The 13994-nt window shown below is 55.8% G+C and overlaps 2 protein-coding genes across 4 annotated transcripts; both read left to right on the top strand.

Moving 5' to 3' along the window:
- The first annotated feature begins 39 nt into the window (after window positions 1–39).
- On the top strand, window positions 40–4109 carry ITPA (inosine triphosphatase). Of its 2 annotated transcripts, XM_074908250.1 has the most exons (8): window positions 40–178; window positions 285–342; window positions 426–490; window positions 1227–1300; window positions 2133–2164; window positions 2901–3016; window positions 3548–3624; window positions 3885–4109. In XM_074908250.1, exons 1-8 carry the CDS (start codon window positions 116–118, stop codon window positions 4003–4005), a joined length of 606 nt encoding a protein of 201 aa, XP_074764351.1. In that variant the 5' UTR covers window positions 40–115; the 3' UTR covers window positions 4006–4109. The 2 variants fall into 2 exon arrangements, with proteins under 2 accessions (XP_074764351.1, XP_074764353.1); XM_074908252.1 differs by lacking the exons at window positions 285–342; window positions 426–490 and having other exon boundaries at window positions 91–178.
- A 179-nt stretch (window positions 4110–4288) lies between these two features.
- METTL13 (methyltransferase 13, eEF1A N-terminus and K55) lies at window positions 4289–12227 on the top strand. 2 transcript variants are annotated; one of them, XM_074906859.1, is made up of 8 exons: window positions 4289–4682; window positions 5087–5389; window positions 6564–6755; window positions 7361–7556; window positions 7813–7956; window positions 8156–8368; window positions 8739–8870; window positions 9380–12227. In XM_074906859.1, exons 1-8 carry the CDS (start codon window positions 4530–4532, stop codon window positions 9652–9654), a joined length of 1608 nt encoding a protein of 535 aa, XP_074762960.1. In that variant the 5' UTR covers window positions 4289–4529; the 3' UTR covers window positions 9655–12227. The 2 variants fall into 2 exon arrangements, with proteins under 2 accessions (XP_074762960.1, XP_074762959.1); XM_074906858.1 differs by having other exon boundaries at window positions 5087–5834; window positions 6556–6755.
- Window positions 12228–13994: the final 1767 nt, after the last annotated feature.

Genomic DNA, 13994 nt, shown 5'->3' with positions numbered 1-13994 from the left:
AAGTTGCGTCACCGAGGCACGGGCGGAAGCGTTCCCCATTGGCTGGGCCTTGCGGGCCGCCGCCGCCGGTGATTGGTGGCTCAGCGCTCAGGCGCGGCCGCCGCGCGGGCTGAGGATGGCGGCGCCGGCCCGGCGGAGCGTCGTGTTCGTGACGGGCAATGCCAAGAAGCTGGAGGAGGTGGGAGGGGGCGGTTGCGTGGCAACGCGCGGCGACGGCCTGGCCTGGCCTGGCAGGACCGCACCGGGGCCTGACGGGCGGGTTTTCCTCCCTTCTCCCTCCGCAGGTCACTCAGATCCTGGGGGACTCCTCTCCCTACACTCTGGTGGCGAAAAAAATTGACCGTAAGTCGGCGGCGGGTCCCGGGGGGACGCGGTGGCGCGGCCCAGCCCGGGGGTCTCCTCAGCGCCGGCCTTTGTGTCCCCAGTGCCGGAGTACCAGGGGGAGCCGGACGACATCTCCGTGCAGAAGTGCCGTGAAGCCGCCCGGCAGGTCGATCGCTTTCTCCTTTCGCTTTCCCGCCGGTGGGAGCGGTGGTGTGGGTGCGGGAGCTCCAGAGCAGCCCAGCTCCGGCGGGGTGGGAGGCAGATGGGGGCATCGGGGCTTCCGATCCAGCCTCGAGGAAAGTCAGGGACACATCCGGGCCTGGCCTAGCCTCGCTGCACTCCCATCACCCGGCTGTTCCTGCCCGGTGATGGGGAATTCTCACGGGTTGCACAGCGCTCCTCTGGCCTCAAGCAGTAGAAGGATATGACAGCTCCTTCAGTCCAGACCTGTCAGTTGTGGGACAGTGAGTTTTCTGTCAGCTGGAGCTTCTCATGGATCACCTTCCAGAGCTGTCTCTGGGATGGCTGTCTTAAAATAACCAAATGAGGATTTGGACTCAAGGAATATGCAGGCATGCCTCCAGGACACAGGCTTTCCCTCTCCTTGTCCCACCATTCCCGCCCACCAAGAGGGCAGGGGTGTTCATTTCTGTTCAGTTTTCTCCATGGAAGATCTTACCCACCATGCTTCCGCCACTCCTGCCTACCTGGGGAGAGCATGGATTTGGTTGTGTCTGTCTGCTGTGGATTGCCTCTGAAGTGAAGAGCTCTAGTGACTCTGGATTTTTGTGATGTTCCTGTTACTGTGGAATCATAGCAATAGAATAGAGCAAGAAGCTGAGTTTGGAGGCAGTGCCACCTTCTAGGTCTAATCTTTCCATCTCTTGGGCTTTTTCCTGTAGGTTCAGGGACCTGTTATAGTAGAGGATACCTGCTTGTGCTTCAATGCCCTGGGGGGGCTTCCAGGACCCTACATGTAAGTAGGAGGGAACTTGCTTCACTCTTCATGTCCTAGACTTAAGAGCACAGACTGGCAGGGTGTGCTTCACGGGGGATTCTCCAGGCACCAGTAGGGTCAGGGAGGTGATTACTGGTCTGGTCCTTGGCTTCATCCTGCACCCCAGGGGCTAGACTTAACTCCTTGAGTCCTGCTGTAAATCACGGTGTAGGACAACACAGACAGACCTGAATTATTGGCTCTGGCTGCTTATCTGTGGTGCCTGCTCTTGCAGGCAGCTTGGGAACCTGGCCCCACAGCAGGCTCTGCATAGTTAAGGCACTGTGTGTTTCAGCAGGACTGTTGCATGAGTGTCTTACAGTTCTCATAGGGGCTGCTTTAATCCAGCTAATAACAAGATTATTACATTGCAGTATAACTCCTCTAATAAAATACTTCCTTAGCTCCTGGAATTAACTTTTAGTGTAATTAATTCTTCCAAACTATCTTTGCTGAGCTAAGTAGAGACATAAAAGCTTTATATGTTGAAGTTGGTATTAGAACTGAGTGTAAGATGTGGACAAGCTGAGTCAAGAAATGTACTTCAGCATGTCATTGCCCACGAGTAGGAACTAGGTTGTTTACATAGACCCCAGTAATGCAGTAAATTAAATACCATACTGTTGTTTTCACTCAATTCAATTTAAGAGCTGTTTGTCTTTGTTAGTAAATAGCCTAGAACAAGGTGATTTGACAGCACATTTAAAGGGCTATGGAAGTGTAGACAGCAATGTCTTAAGGATGCCTGTATTTCTGAGAAATACAGCAAATAATAGCAAAAATTCATCTTCCCTCTTTTCTTCCCTTTCAGAAAATGGTTCCTGGAAAAACTTAAACCAGAAGGTATTGCCTCCCATGTTACTGCTCTGCATGTAACTCTGTTCTTTCTAAATGAAATGGATCCCTGCCTGTGCTGGGTTCTGCTGAGCATGCTTGCCCACCACGCCACCCATTTAATAGCTGGTTTTTTTCCTGTCTGTCCAGCTCTGACCTCTCGTGTTCTCTTTTTGAGCCTGGTCTGTGCCCTTCATAAGATGTTGCTTTGCCTTGGTAGCTTCACCATCATCCCTGCATCCCCAGTTTCCCAGACTCCTGCCTCTGCAGGCTGGTGGCAGGGCTTGTGGGAACTACTTCTTCCTGTCATCAGTGTGACCTGGAAGACCTGCTGCTCCCTTTGTCTTTTGTGCAAGCACCTCTCTGCTAGTGCTCACGTCCCCTGGTGTGCAGTGACTGCCTTTGATATCTCAGTTAAGAGTGCGACTGCAAATCCCGCACTGGCATCACAAGCATGAGCGTTAATCATGCTAATTCAGAGTGGGTTTTAGTCCTCTGTGGTGCTGCACACTCATTTGCTTCCACTCCCAAATTAATAGTGGGGCCCTGCAGCTCACGCATTGTTAGGTCTGATCCCCTTCATACAAGGGACTGGGCCAAGAGCACCTTGTGCCTGAGCCTTGGCACCTCCCGTAGTTCTTCCTCTCCCTCGTGGGTGCAAAGGCACCCTTCATCCGTCTCTAGGTGGGTGTGTTGTGCTCCCAGGGAAAGGCAGTAATGCCGGGATCCTTTCTGTGTCTCTCAGGCCTGTACAAGCTGCTGGCTGGGTTTGAAGACAAATCTGCCTACGCACTCTGTACCTTTGCCTTCAGTACTGGAAACCCAGAGGAGCCAGTGAAGCTGTTCAAAGGCCAGACTCATGTAGGTGTTGTGCCTGGGGAAGGGAACATGCTGAGGGGGAGGGCTGTAATGTGAAGTTTGTAACAGCATTGGATCTGAGGACAATTTTAGTGGTCCCTGGGTCACTGAACACCCTTGGAGCTTCTCTGTGTTGGGCACAGGCTGAGGAAGAGCACAGCTGGTGGGTTGTGGGTGCTGAATGCTGCAGCCATTTTGCCCAGCTGTATGTACTGAATGCTTTGCATGTTACCTCAGGCTCCTCAGCCCTCTCCTTCCCCTCTGGCAGGGTTGGATTTGAGTGCAGTTGTTAGCTCTGTTAATTGGGGAGGTAAAGGGGCTTTAAGCATAGGGCAGCATGATGGAGCACTGAGTTTGGAGCTGCTGACTTTGGTCATGCCCTGAGAATGAGGACAGCACCATGCAGAGAGCCTGTGGTGGCCACAGCGCAAGCCAGAACTGCATATAGCTCTTTATAGTCTGTCTCTGAAGTGTGACTGCGAGGGAAGTGCTACAAAACCATGGTTTATGGGGTTTCTTTCTTTCTCGTGGCAGGGGATGATAGTAGAGCCCAGAGGCCCTCGAGATTTTGGCTGGGATCCCTGTTTTCAGCCCGATGGCTACAACCAGACGTAAGTGGTGTTTTACCTACAGCTCTTTAAGTAAGGAAATTTAGGGTCAGGGTTGTCTGTCAAGAGGAAGGGTGACAGGGCGAAAACACCCTCGTGGATCTGAACGTGGTGGGTGTCGGGGACCCCCCGGGTCAGGGTGGGGGTTGCTGGCCGCTGCAGTCGAGCAGGGAGACAGTGAGCAGAGGGCGAGCTCTCGGTGACTGTGGGACGTGTGCTGTAGTGTCTCTGCTGCCGAGACTTTTGGTTTCTCTCCCCTCCAGCTATGCCGAACTGCCCAAGGCAGTGAAGAACTCGATCTCGCACCGTTACAGGGCGCTGAGCGAGCTCTCCGCCTTCTTTCTTCAGAGCAACTCGACAGAGCCCCGCTCCTGTCTCAGCTAACCTCTCTGGGCCGCAGGCACCGAGTGTTGTCCGTGTCGCACGCCACCCCGGGAGAGCTCAGCGCTGCTGCGGACTGCCATTAAAGCTGATCCTTTTGAAACCACTGCTACCGTTCCCCTCCCCCGTCCTGTTGTTGCTTCAGAAGCGCTGTATAGCCCAGCAGCTCGGGATTATTTAGGGTGCACGTCTGTGCCTCGCGGGGGGCTTGCAGGGGCCGCGGCGTCTGGTTGCGGGGGGTGGGGGGGCGGCCTGGGCATTCCATACCGCCCTCCGCCTGGGGAAACAGCAGAGACCGCGGTGGTAGCGGGGGCTGCGCGGAGCGCCTCGGCCCGCCCGGGCCCGGCAGGGGCGTGGCCAGCAGAGCGGCTAGCCAATGGGAAGTGGCCGGTGGGAGGGGCAGCCAATCGGCTGCGGGATCACCGCGTCCAATGGGCGTGCTGCGCATCCGGATGTCGTCAGCGCGGCGCGGCGGGCGCGCGGACACGTGCGGCGGGAGCGAGCGCCGGGGCTGAGCCGGGCCGGGTATGGAGCTGCTGCCCCGGAGCCCCGAGGACTTCGGCTCAGCACGGTACTGGGATCGGTTCTTCCAGCAGCGCGGGCAGCGGCCCTTCGAGTGGTACGGGGCCTTCCCGGAGCTCTGCCCCGTCCTGTACAAGTATGTCCGGCCCCGCGACAAGGTGAGCTCCGTCTGGTACCCAGCGCCGTGGGCCCGGGCCGCGCCTCCCCCTGGGCGGTGAGCTCTGCGCCGCCACGTCCCGGCTTAAACGGCCATCGTGCGCGGACGCAGGATGTGAAGCCCCCAATGTGCCGTAATGGGATGAGAGACCCTCGAGTCGCCCTGGTATGGGGAGCTCGGGGGATTAAAACACTCAGATCATCCCCAAAAGAGGTGCTTTGTACGCTCATGTGACTTTTCTATATTGAAATGTTATCTTAGTGACCCGGAGAGTGGATTTGCAGGTGCTGTGGGTGTGGTTGTCACAAAAGGTTCATGGCCATGCCTGATATTTGCTCGTAAAATACTTTGGGGTGTGTTTTCAGGGTGTTCTCACCATCACGCTGCTCTTGTGCTGCTCCCCAGGTTCTGGTGGTGGGCTGCGGGAACTCAGAGCTGAGCGAGCAGATATACGACATGGGGATGTGCGAGGACATTGTGAACATCGACATCAGCGATGCCGTGATCCGTCAGATGCAAGAGCGGAGTGGGAGCAGAAGACCAAAGATGAGCTACGTGCTGATGGACATGCTTCAGATGGACTTTCCTGACGACCAGTTCCAGGTGGTCCTGGACAAAGGCACACTGGATGCCATCCTCACTGATGAAGAGGAGGCCACGCTGGTCAAGGTGGACAGGATGTTTGCTGAGATCAGCCGGGTCCTGCAGGTAGGAGGGCGCTACCTCTGCGTCTCCTTGGCTCAAGCCCATGTGCTGAAGAAAGCAGTGGAATACTTCTCCCAGGAAGGCTGGGTTGTGCGTGTCCATCAGGTGGCCAGCAGTGGGGACAAGCAGCAGTTTGTCCTACCAGTCTTTGTCTATGTCATGACAAAGTTTAGGAAGATTCCTGGCTCGGCACCGCAGATCCTGGAGATCTGCCCTGAGGAGCAGGACAAGCCGATGAGGGTGGAGAGTGCGGAGCGGCTGATGGCAGCGGTGAAGGACAGGCAGCATTACGCCCTGCTCTGCAACCAGCTGAGCAAAATTCCCTGTGGGGAGCAGGTTTCCCTGGATCTGTGTGACAAAGAGAGTGGGAAGCCTCGCTACACGCTGCATGTGGTCGACAACCCCTCAGTGAAACCTTCCCGGGACAATCACTTCGCCATCTTCATCAGTGAGTACAGCCTCTCCTGCCTGCAATGAGATAGTGCTCTGGCCAGGAGCTGCAAAATGGCCAGTGGCCCTGGCCCCACTGAAATCAGGGCTGGAGAGGGAAATAACCCACCTGTTTTAGTCCTGGCTTTGTGGTGGGACATATGTTTGCCTGGTGGTGCAAGCAAAGATCTAGCACAGAGCTTGCTGCCTGAGTAGATGTCTGTCTGGCAGCAGAGAGACACTGTCTGCCCTGCCCCCAAAGTGGTGATTCCTGCCTTGATGCTGGTGACAGCTGCCATAACACATAGCTGCATAAAGCCAGAGCCCAGCACATGCAATGGGAAAGGCGTCACTGGTCTGTGTAGGTGTCCTGACTTGCCAGGCCCAGGCTGCTTGGGGCTGCACTTTGCTTTTGCATTTGCACCTCACACAGTTGTGCTGGGCTCTGCCAGCAGCACTGTTCCCTCCCTGCGTGCCTGCAAAGCTGGGGCTTAGCACAGCCTGGAGATGGGTTGTGAGGCTCTTGGACAACCCTTCTTACGAGGTCTGGCTTTTCCAGCCTTCTGTGTGAGCCTGCCCGAAACGGGGAAGGTCCTCTTGATGGTTGCAGAGTGCTGCTCTAGGCATGCAGCAGTACCTCCTTTTGATGTCTTGCCATTCTCTGTAGCACCTCTCTTGGAGGCAGGGGTGGTTTCTCAGGTACTGGGACTGACCCAGACTGATGGCAGTCCCTTCTGCAGTCCCGCAGGGCAGAGAAACCGAGTGGCTCTTTGGGATGGAGGAAGGGCGGAGGCAGCTGGCCACCAGCGCAGGCTTCAGGCGCCTTGTCACCGTGGCCCTGCACAGGGAGCAGCACTACGAGGGCATGGCGGGCATCCAGGCAGAGCTGTCGGGGAAGGTAATGGAGCTGGCCCCGCCAGGCCTCCCTGCCCGGCAGCAGGTGAGCCCCACCACCCAGCCCCCTTGCTTGGTTTCCCCAAAACCAGGGCCATACTGGCTCTCCACCAGCAGCGAGTCCCTCTTCTGTGAGGGATGCCAAGCTGCAATGTGTGAGCTGGCTGCCTTGGAAGGGAAGAGGCCAGTCTCAGGTGTAGCTCCTTTGTTTATCTCCAGCTGGTTGCCTCTGCTTGGAGGCAGGATTTGAGGTGCCTGCATGGCACAATTCAGTGTGATGTCCTTGCCTTCTGAAACCCAACATCCCAAGAAAACCAGACATCCTGCGAGCATCCAGCCCTTTCTTAATCTTACCTTTAACCTCTCCTGTCCCTTCTGTCTCCTCCTTCCTGCCCTAATTCCCCAAACCTGAGCTCTTGCAAGAAGTCTTGGGGTATTTTCTCTCTGTACCCCAACACATGTATATGGGAGGGAAGCTGGTGTCCCATGCGCTGGTCCCCAGCTCCCCTGTGGCTGTCTATGGCACATCCCACTGCTCCCACACTGTGTCTGCTTTGTCCCAGCTCTTTAGCTATGGTCAGGACATGAGGAATGCCACAGTCTGTTCCTGTAGCCTTTCTTTCCTCACACTGGTCCTTGTCCTCCCTGCAGGTGCCCTTCCTGTCCGTAGGAGGGGACATTGGGGTGCGGACAGTGCAGCACCATGACACCAGCCCCCTGAGTGGGGAGTATGTCGTGGAGGATGTGAAGGGGGACAGCAGCTGCTACTTCCGACGCCTCATCTTCCTCCACAACAGGAATGTGGTACAGTCGGAGGCTCGCCTTCTGGCCCCCATGCCTCCTCCAGGTATGTGGGACAGATTGGGCAGCCAGGAAGGGGCAGGGGCCAAGGGTGAATTTTTGGGGTGGTAGAGAGTGAGATTGATACCGGTGGAAGATAAAAGTCCCAGTAGGACCTGCCTGCCTTGTCACAGGGCAGCTCTGGAAGTGGTTTTGTGCCCTGCTGCCTGCCTCGTGGGTGGTATGGGCTGGGGATGGCTGGTCCCCAGAAAGCATTCTTGTCTGCTGCCTTGTCTTACCAGCTGATGCCTCTCGTTGTTCAGGCCAGAAGAAACGGAGGAGGGACAAGAAGAAACCCAGCCCTGCTGAGCTGCCCACAGCCATCGACAAGAGCTACCTGTGCTGTGAGCACCACAAGGCTATGGTCGCGGGGCTCTCCCTGCTGGGGGGCCCTGACTCCCTTCCAGGTGATGAGGCTGGTGGTGGGAGGCTGTGCCCAAGGCAAGCGTGGGGCAGGCATGTGTGTGTCCACATATCCCAGATCCTTGGGGATGGGCTTTCCTGGCTGTGGCACCCTGTGTGCCCTTCCCGGAGTGGTTTGGGCAGGGGGGTGGAATGGGTGGTGTGAGCCTGACCCAGTGACTTATGGAGCACTCTCATTGGCAGGAACCCCGCTGGCGGTGCTGGTGGTAGGTCTCGGCGGGGGCAGCCTGCCCCTTTTCATCCATGACTACTTCTCGCAGGCCCACGTGGCCGTGGTGGAGATTGACCCCTCCATGCTGGAGGTGTCCACGCGGTGGTTTGGCTTCTTCCAGGGTGACCGGATGCAGGTGCACATCTCCGATGGCCTGGACTACGTGGCCAAGCTGGCGGCTGAAGGTACCACCTCATGGAGCACCCCAGGTCCCCCATCGAGGCCAGTGGGTGACATGCTGGGGACTGAGCTGCTTTCACCCTCTGCTTCCCATCCCTGCCTGTTTCCTGCCATGTGTCACAAGCTCCAGCCTTGCCAGGTCTCAGCAGTTCATAGGCGTGTCCTTACCAACGTGTGCAGGGAACCTTAGATCTGCTGCCTCCCTCGGCGCTGAGGGCTGCTGCTATGGGTTTCATTTGGAAAGAGAAACTTCAGGAGAGAGAAGTGTCTGTAATGTGGCAGTGGGCGTCATCACCACCCTGTTTGTTGCCTCCCCACTGTACCTGGCTCATCTCTTTCCCATGGCATAACAAATCTCTGCTCTCCCTCCTGCAGCACCAGCCCAGTACGATGCCATCATGTTCGATGTGGACAGCAAAGATCTCACGGTGGGGATGAGCTGCCCGCCCCCAGCCTTTGTGGAAAAGCCCTTTCTACAGAAAGTTAAAACTATCCTCAAGTCAGAAGGTAGGAGGAGAGATCTGGCTCTGTCCCTGCAGCCAGGCTGGCAGGCCCTGTGCAGAGTTTCAGTAATGGGGCTGTGCTATGGTTTTTCATCCTGGAGAATAGCCACCATGGCCAGGATTGCTGCATGGCATCTGCCGCTCCTGATGGATCCTGAATCCGGGTGTTTCAGTGGGTGTTGTGACAGCAGGGAGCAGGGAGGAGTGGGTGGCCCGTGGCACTGCTGGGTCAGGGGGGCTGAGACATCCTGGGGGACCAAGAAAGGTTGTGGGAAGGCAGAGGGTGTAGGTGGTACCTGGGAACAGATTGTGTGGCCACCCATGACCCGTGTGGCAACAGGGACGTGGACCTGGGCCAAGGGCACCAGGGGGATGCTGGTGCTCGTCGTGCTGTTGCGGGGAAGACGTTCGCACCGGGTTGGCACCAATTCAGCTGCGTTCCCACAGGGAGGCAGGGAGCAGGGTGGTGTATGTGGGATCGTTTGAACTCCTGTTCCTCTCGCCCTGCTGCAGGGGTCTTCGTGCTTAACTTGGTGTGCCGTGACGCCCGGCTGAAGGAGTCTGTCCTAGCCACCCTCAGGGAGCTCTTCCCGCTGCTCTATGCACGCCGCATTGAAGGGGAAGTCAACGAGATCCTGTTCTGTCAGCCCAGCTCTGAGGGCCAGCAGGACCCCACAGAGCTGGGGGCACGTGCCCAGGCGCTGGAGCGGGCCCTGCGGCAGCCTGGGCGCCCCTGGGACAGCTCGTACGTGCTGGCAGACATGCTGCAGGCTGTCAAGATTCTCTGAGAGGGACTTTGATGCCACTCGAACAAGAAATGGGTGCTTATTTGGGTGTTGTGGCCCTGCAGCGGAGGGGTGCCTGTGGCTGGGCCTGCCATACTGGAGGGGCCAGTGCTAGCCTGGGTCTGCCTGAGGGATAGAACTGGCACGGGGAAGCACTCCCCACAGCATGGCTCCCTGGGAAGCAGTCCCAGACCGTGGAGGGCTCTGCAGCCCAAGGGGCAGCGTTAGGGGGTGAGCGGAGGAAGGTGCTGTGGGACTGGCAGGACTGTGGGTCTGCCACCATTGCTTTCCTCTTGTGGGGAAGAACGTCCCTCTGACCATCCCCTTCCCCTCTAGCACAGCTCCTCCCCACCCCCTGCCATGCTGCATCTCCCCACATCTCCAGCGTCCCTGATCACAGGTCTGTGCAGAGCCCCAGCTGTGCCCCAAGCCTGGTTGTGGATGTGTGTGGGTAGGCTGAGAGCTGTGAAAATAAAGTGCTCAGGGCTGCTCTGAGGCCCACAGTGCTTTGCTGGGCTTATTTTTGGAGTGCCCAGCACCCCTGGAAACCATACTGTCACCTCAAGGGCATATCCTGGGGGAAGGCAGCTGTCCCTTGTACCCCCCTACCCCCTTCCTGCTCACCTTCCCTAAACCTGGACCCCACCATGTGCCTGCCTCTCTTCTGCATCTTTCCAGCCATCACCACTGTGAACTGGGACCTGTAACCCTCGGGGCCAGCAGGGACCCAGCCCTGTGGTCAGGCCCCTGGGCATACCAACCCACTGACTCAGCTGGTGCAGGTCAGTCTTCCTGCAGGATGAAAAGGCAGCAGGAAAGTGTCCATCGGGGTGTTCCCATGGCACCCCATTCCTGCCAAGGTGCCTCATTTTGTCTCTCCAGAGGGTTTCAAAGCCTGGTCCCTCCCTGTAAGATTTAGATGACAAGCTGAGCTGTGTGTCCTGGCTGATTACAGAGCAGCTGACCTGCTGGTGCTCCCACATTCATCAGAAGTCAGTGTTGGGGGGGCTTGTCTTCCCTGCAACAACTGGTACCAAAATGAGTGAGACATGGTATCAAAGTGATCAGCTTGCAGACATCAAGGTGACTTGCTCAGGTACCATGATGCTTTGCCACTGATCCCTCACCCTGTGCTCCCTTCTGCTGCTGACAGCCTGAGCAAGGACATCTTTCTGGCAGCTGCTTTCCAAAGCAAACCCGAGCCACCTTTCACAGCCCAGGGTGGTAACAACGCACCCAAAGCAGCTCTAAGAGGGACCTGACCTAGCTGTTGGTGTGGAGGCAACAGCAGGTGCCCTTGCCAGCTTTGCAGCTCATGCACCCAGTCCCACCAGGGTGTTGGTGGGCTGCTGCTCATCAGCTTCTTCCCCAGCAGGACCCAGCTCTCCACCTGTGGGAAATACTCCTTTGTTTGGAAAGCTGAGCCAGGGCTTGCAGTTCCTTAGCCCCACAGTGGCCATGGAAAGGGCACCCCATGAGCTCTTAGTCCCTGAATAGATGGGAACTGCAGCCACTGCACCGATGCGAGAAACAGGGCGGCCATGCTCACAGCAAACATGTCCCTCTGATCAGCAACTGACTGTACTTTAATTTGCCAGCAGGTTCTGTTTCTGAAACCGCTCTACTCAGATCCCTTCTAGGATGCTCCCTGCCATACTCACCTTCACACAGAGAGGGATAAATCGGTGCTCTACTTTCTTCCTGGGCTGGCCTGCTTCTATGCTGAGGGAGCAGATACACTTAAATAAGTGTTTTTGATGGTTCCCAGGCACCGGAGAGCAGGGCTGGCCTGCTCCCTGCCTTAGATAAAGGATGGCAGCATGAGCATGTGCTCTCCACATGTTGCTCACCACCCAGTCGCTCCTCTGTGTTGTAGTGTGTTTGGGGCCAGCACGTGGTTGCTGGTCAACAGGAGAGATAAGGCTGGAGATCAAGCTAGGTAGAAATCCGTCTGCCCCCATGCAATTAGTTTCTAAAGCTCCTCTGTGATGAGCACTGTTTTGAAAGATACCCATTATCCGTCCAGCTTAGAGACAGCAAGTTTCTCAGTTGGATCAGCACTTCTGCATTTAGTCTATTTTTAACTTAGTTTTCAACTCGCAACATAATTCCAATGACACAGGTTTGTGTGTGTGTGCCCTTTATCTCACCAAAACCATCTCCTTTCTTCCCCAGGAGCTCATACAAAGGCTGTGTTCATCCCTCCCTTGTCCAGTCCTGCCTTTTTGTTGTGCTTCCTAATTGCTGTGTAATGCCACATCCTGGTGGAAAAACAAAAGCCATCTATTAGAGACAATATAAGGATGAAATCTCAGTTCATTGCAGCTGTCCTTGCAGCTACTGACAGCCCTACAAGTTTGGTCTGGAAATATTTTTCAGCTGGAAAATTGGCAAATTCATGAGTGCTGCAAATACCCGAAATCCTCCTCTGCAGGTAAAATGCTCCAAGGCTGGAATAATTGATGTGTAGTAAATATTTCTCTCCTGGCAGCCAAAACATGCAGTTAATGTATATGTATGGCAACTGTGTTTCTGTTGAGTGTTTTGGCAATATACTCGTGTTTACATCCCTTATTCCTCACTTCCTTCCTTTGCAGCGTAGGCATGCTGTAAGTGGCAGGATAGAAACAAGCGCTGCTGTCACTTAGCAACCTCCGCTGGCTTTGAGATGTTGACTTTCTTCTTTTCTGGATTTCCCAGCATAAAAAGAGATGGCCGCATAACTCACTGCATGGCTCAGGTGTGAGGCTATAGCCAGCTGAGGATGCTTTGGTCTGGTTGAGCCTGAATCCTTTTCAGAACATCGCATCCATGTCCCGCTGCTGCTCCAGTGAGCAAGGCGCTAGGAACTGATGGGTCAGCCCTGGGTTTCCTGATTTTGTGTGGAGGGATGCAGCTGGTCATGCCGAGCTGTGGAGGCTCTTTGGCCCAGGGTGACTCTGTGGCCAGGCAGCTAGCAGGACGGTGACACTGTAAGGCAGGCAGCAGTGGGATGCCACACATATACACTCTGTGGTGTAACCTCCTCAGGTGTCACAGCCCAGATCCCTGCTCTGCAGAAGGACTGGAAGTGGCTGGACTCTAGGGAAGAGGGTGGAGGTGGATGGGGGACATACTGCCAGCTGAAAGTATGTCAAGCAGCTGGGAGATATTTTGCGGTAATAAAAGCTGCAGAGACTGAGTGCTGAGGCTGTTTCCCTCCAGCTAGGAAGAGCTCTGCCAGGGTAAGCCTGGCCCTGCTGGACGGGGATGCTGCTGCTGCCCGGGCAGGGCAGGGTCACAGCACAGCAAGCGCTGCAACAGCTAGATCCCAGAGAGTGGAAGTGGTTGGGAAGTGTTCTGTCCATAAAATCTTCCCTCGGGGAAGCACTTGGCTTGCCTGGCTTTGTGACCAAGGAAGCAAGCATGCTGCCGGGCTGCAGTGCAGGACTATGGCTCTTTCCTGGGGTGCTCAGGGCTGCAGGGAAACATATCTGTAGGCTGCAGTGCAGCACAGTGACTTTTTTCTTTTTGCACGTGACTAAAGGATGCAACTGGAGGTCACAGAGTGGGAGAGAGGCCATCACACCAGACAGGACAGGGATTGGGGTGTCACTGTCCTGTGATCCATGAGTCAGCAGTGCCACATGCTGCAGGGGAGAAAGCGCCTCCTCTTTACAGGGGAAAATGCTGCAGCCACGCTGGCATTCACCAGCTTTAATTCTGTCTTTTGCAGTTTCAAGGTCTGAGCTCTCCTCCTGGTAGATACGCAGGCATAATGCTGACTGGCACCTTCCTGCCAGCACTGCAGAGCCAGGTGCTGCTGAGAACCTGGGAGCTCCCCTGTGCATGGGGCTCCTTGCCCACACCTCCGTGCTTTGTGCCCATCAGTTGCCTGAAAAGCTCTCCAAGACTCTGGGTTTGTATCTGAATACAAAGGGTAGAAATACCTCAAGGAGGTGAGGAAGGTCACCGGAGAGAAGATGATCATGTGTGAAGGAGTCTGCCTCTTTTAAATGCTTCCTAGGGGTAAACGCAGCCTTGTCTGTGCTCTGCTTCCCCTGGGGTCGTGCCTGCTCTCCTGGCAGGGGAGCGTGCCTGGCTTTTCACTGCAGGCATCTGCAAATCTTCTCTCTGGTAGTGCATATGTAACCCATTTTTCATGAAGGGAATTGCACTGGTGTGTGTTTATAAAGTAGCCTGGGGACCTGATCCAAATGTCCTCAGTTTTAACATTACACTGCCTAGTTAGGAAGAACTGTCTGTGGGCAATTTTGTGGGCTCAAATGCTACAGCTGCACCCTGAAGCCAGACTATTTTTGCTGTATATTTTTCTGAAAGTCAAGTCAGAACAAACTTGCTGT

The sequence above is a fragment of the Athene noctua genome, chromosome 5 (genome assembly GCF_965140245.1).
Source record: "Athene noctua chromosome 5, bAthNoc1.hap1.1, whole genome shotgun sequence".
Taxonomy (NCBI): Eukaryota; Metazoa; Chordata; class Aves; order Strigiformes; family Strigidae; genus Athene; species Athene noctua.
Note: the sequence above shows the minus strand (reverse complement) of the source record. Positions and strands in the feature narration are given on the sequence as shown.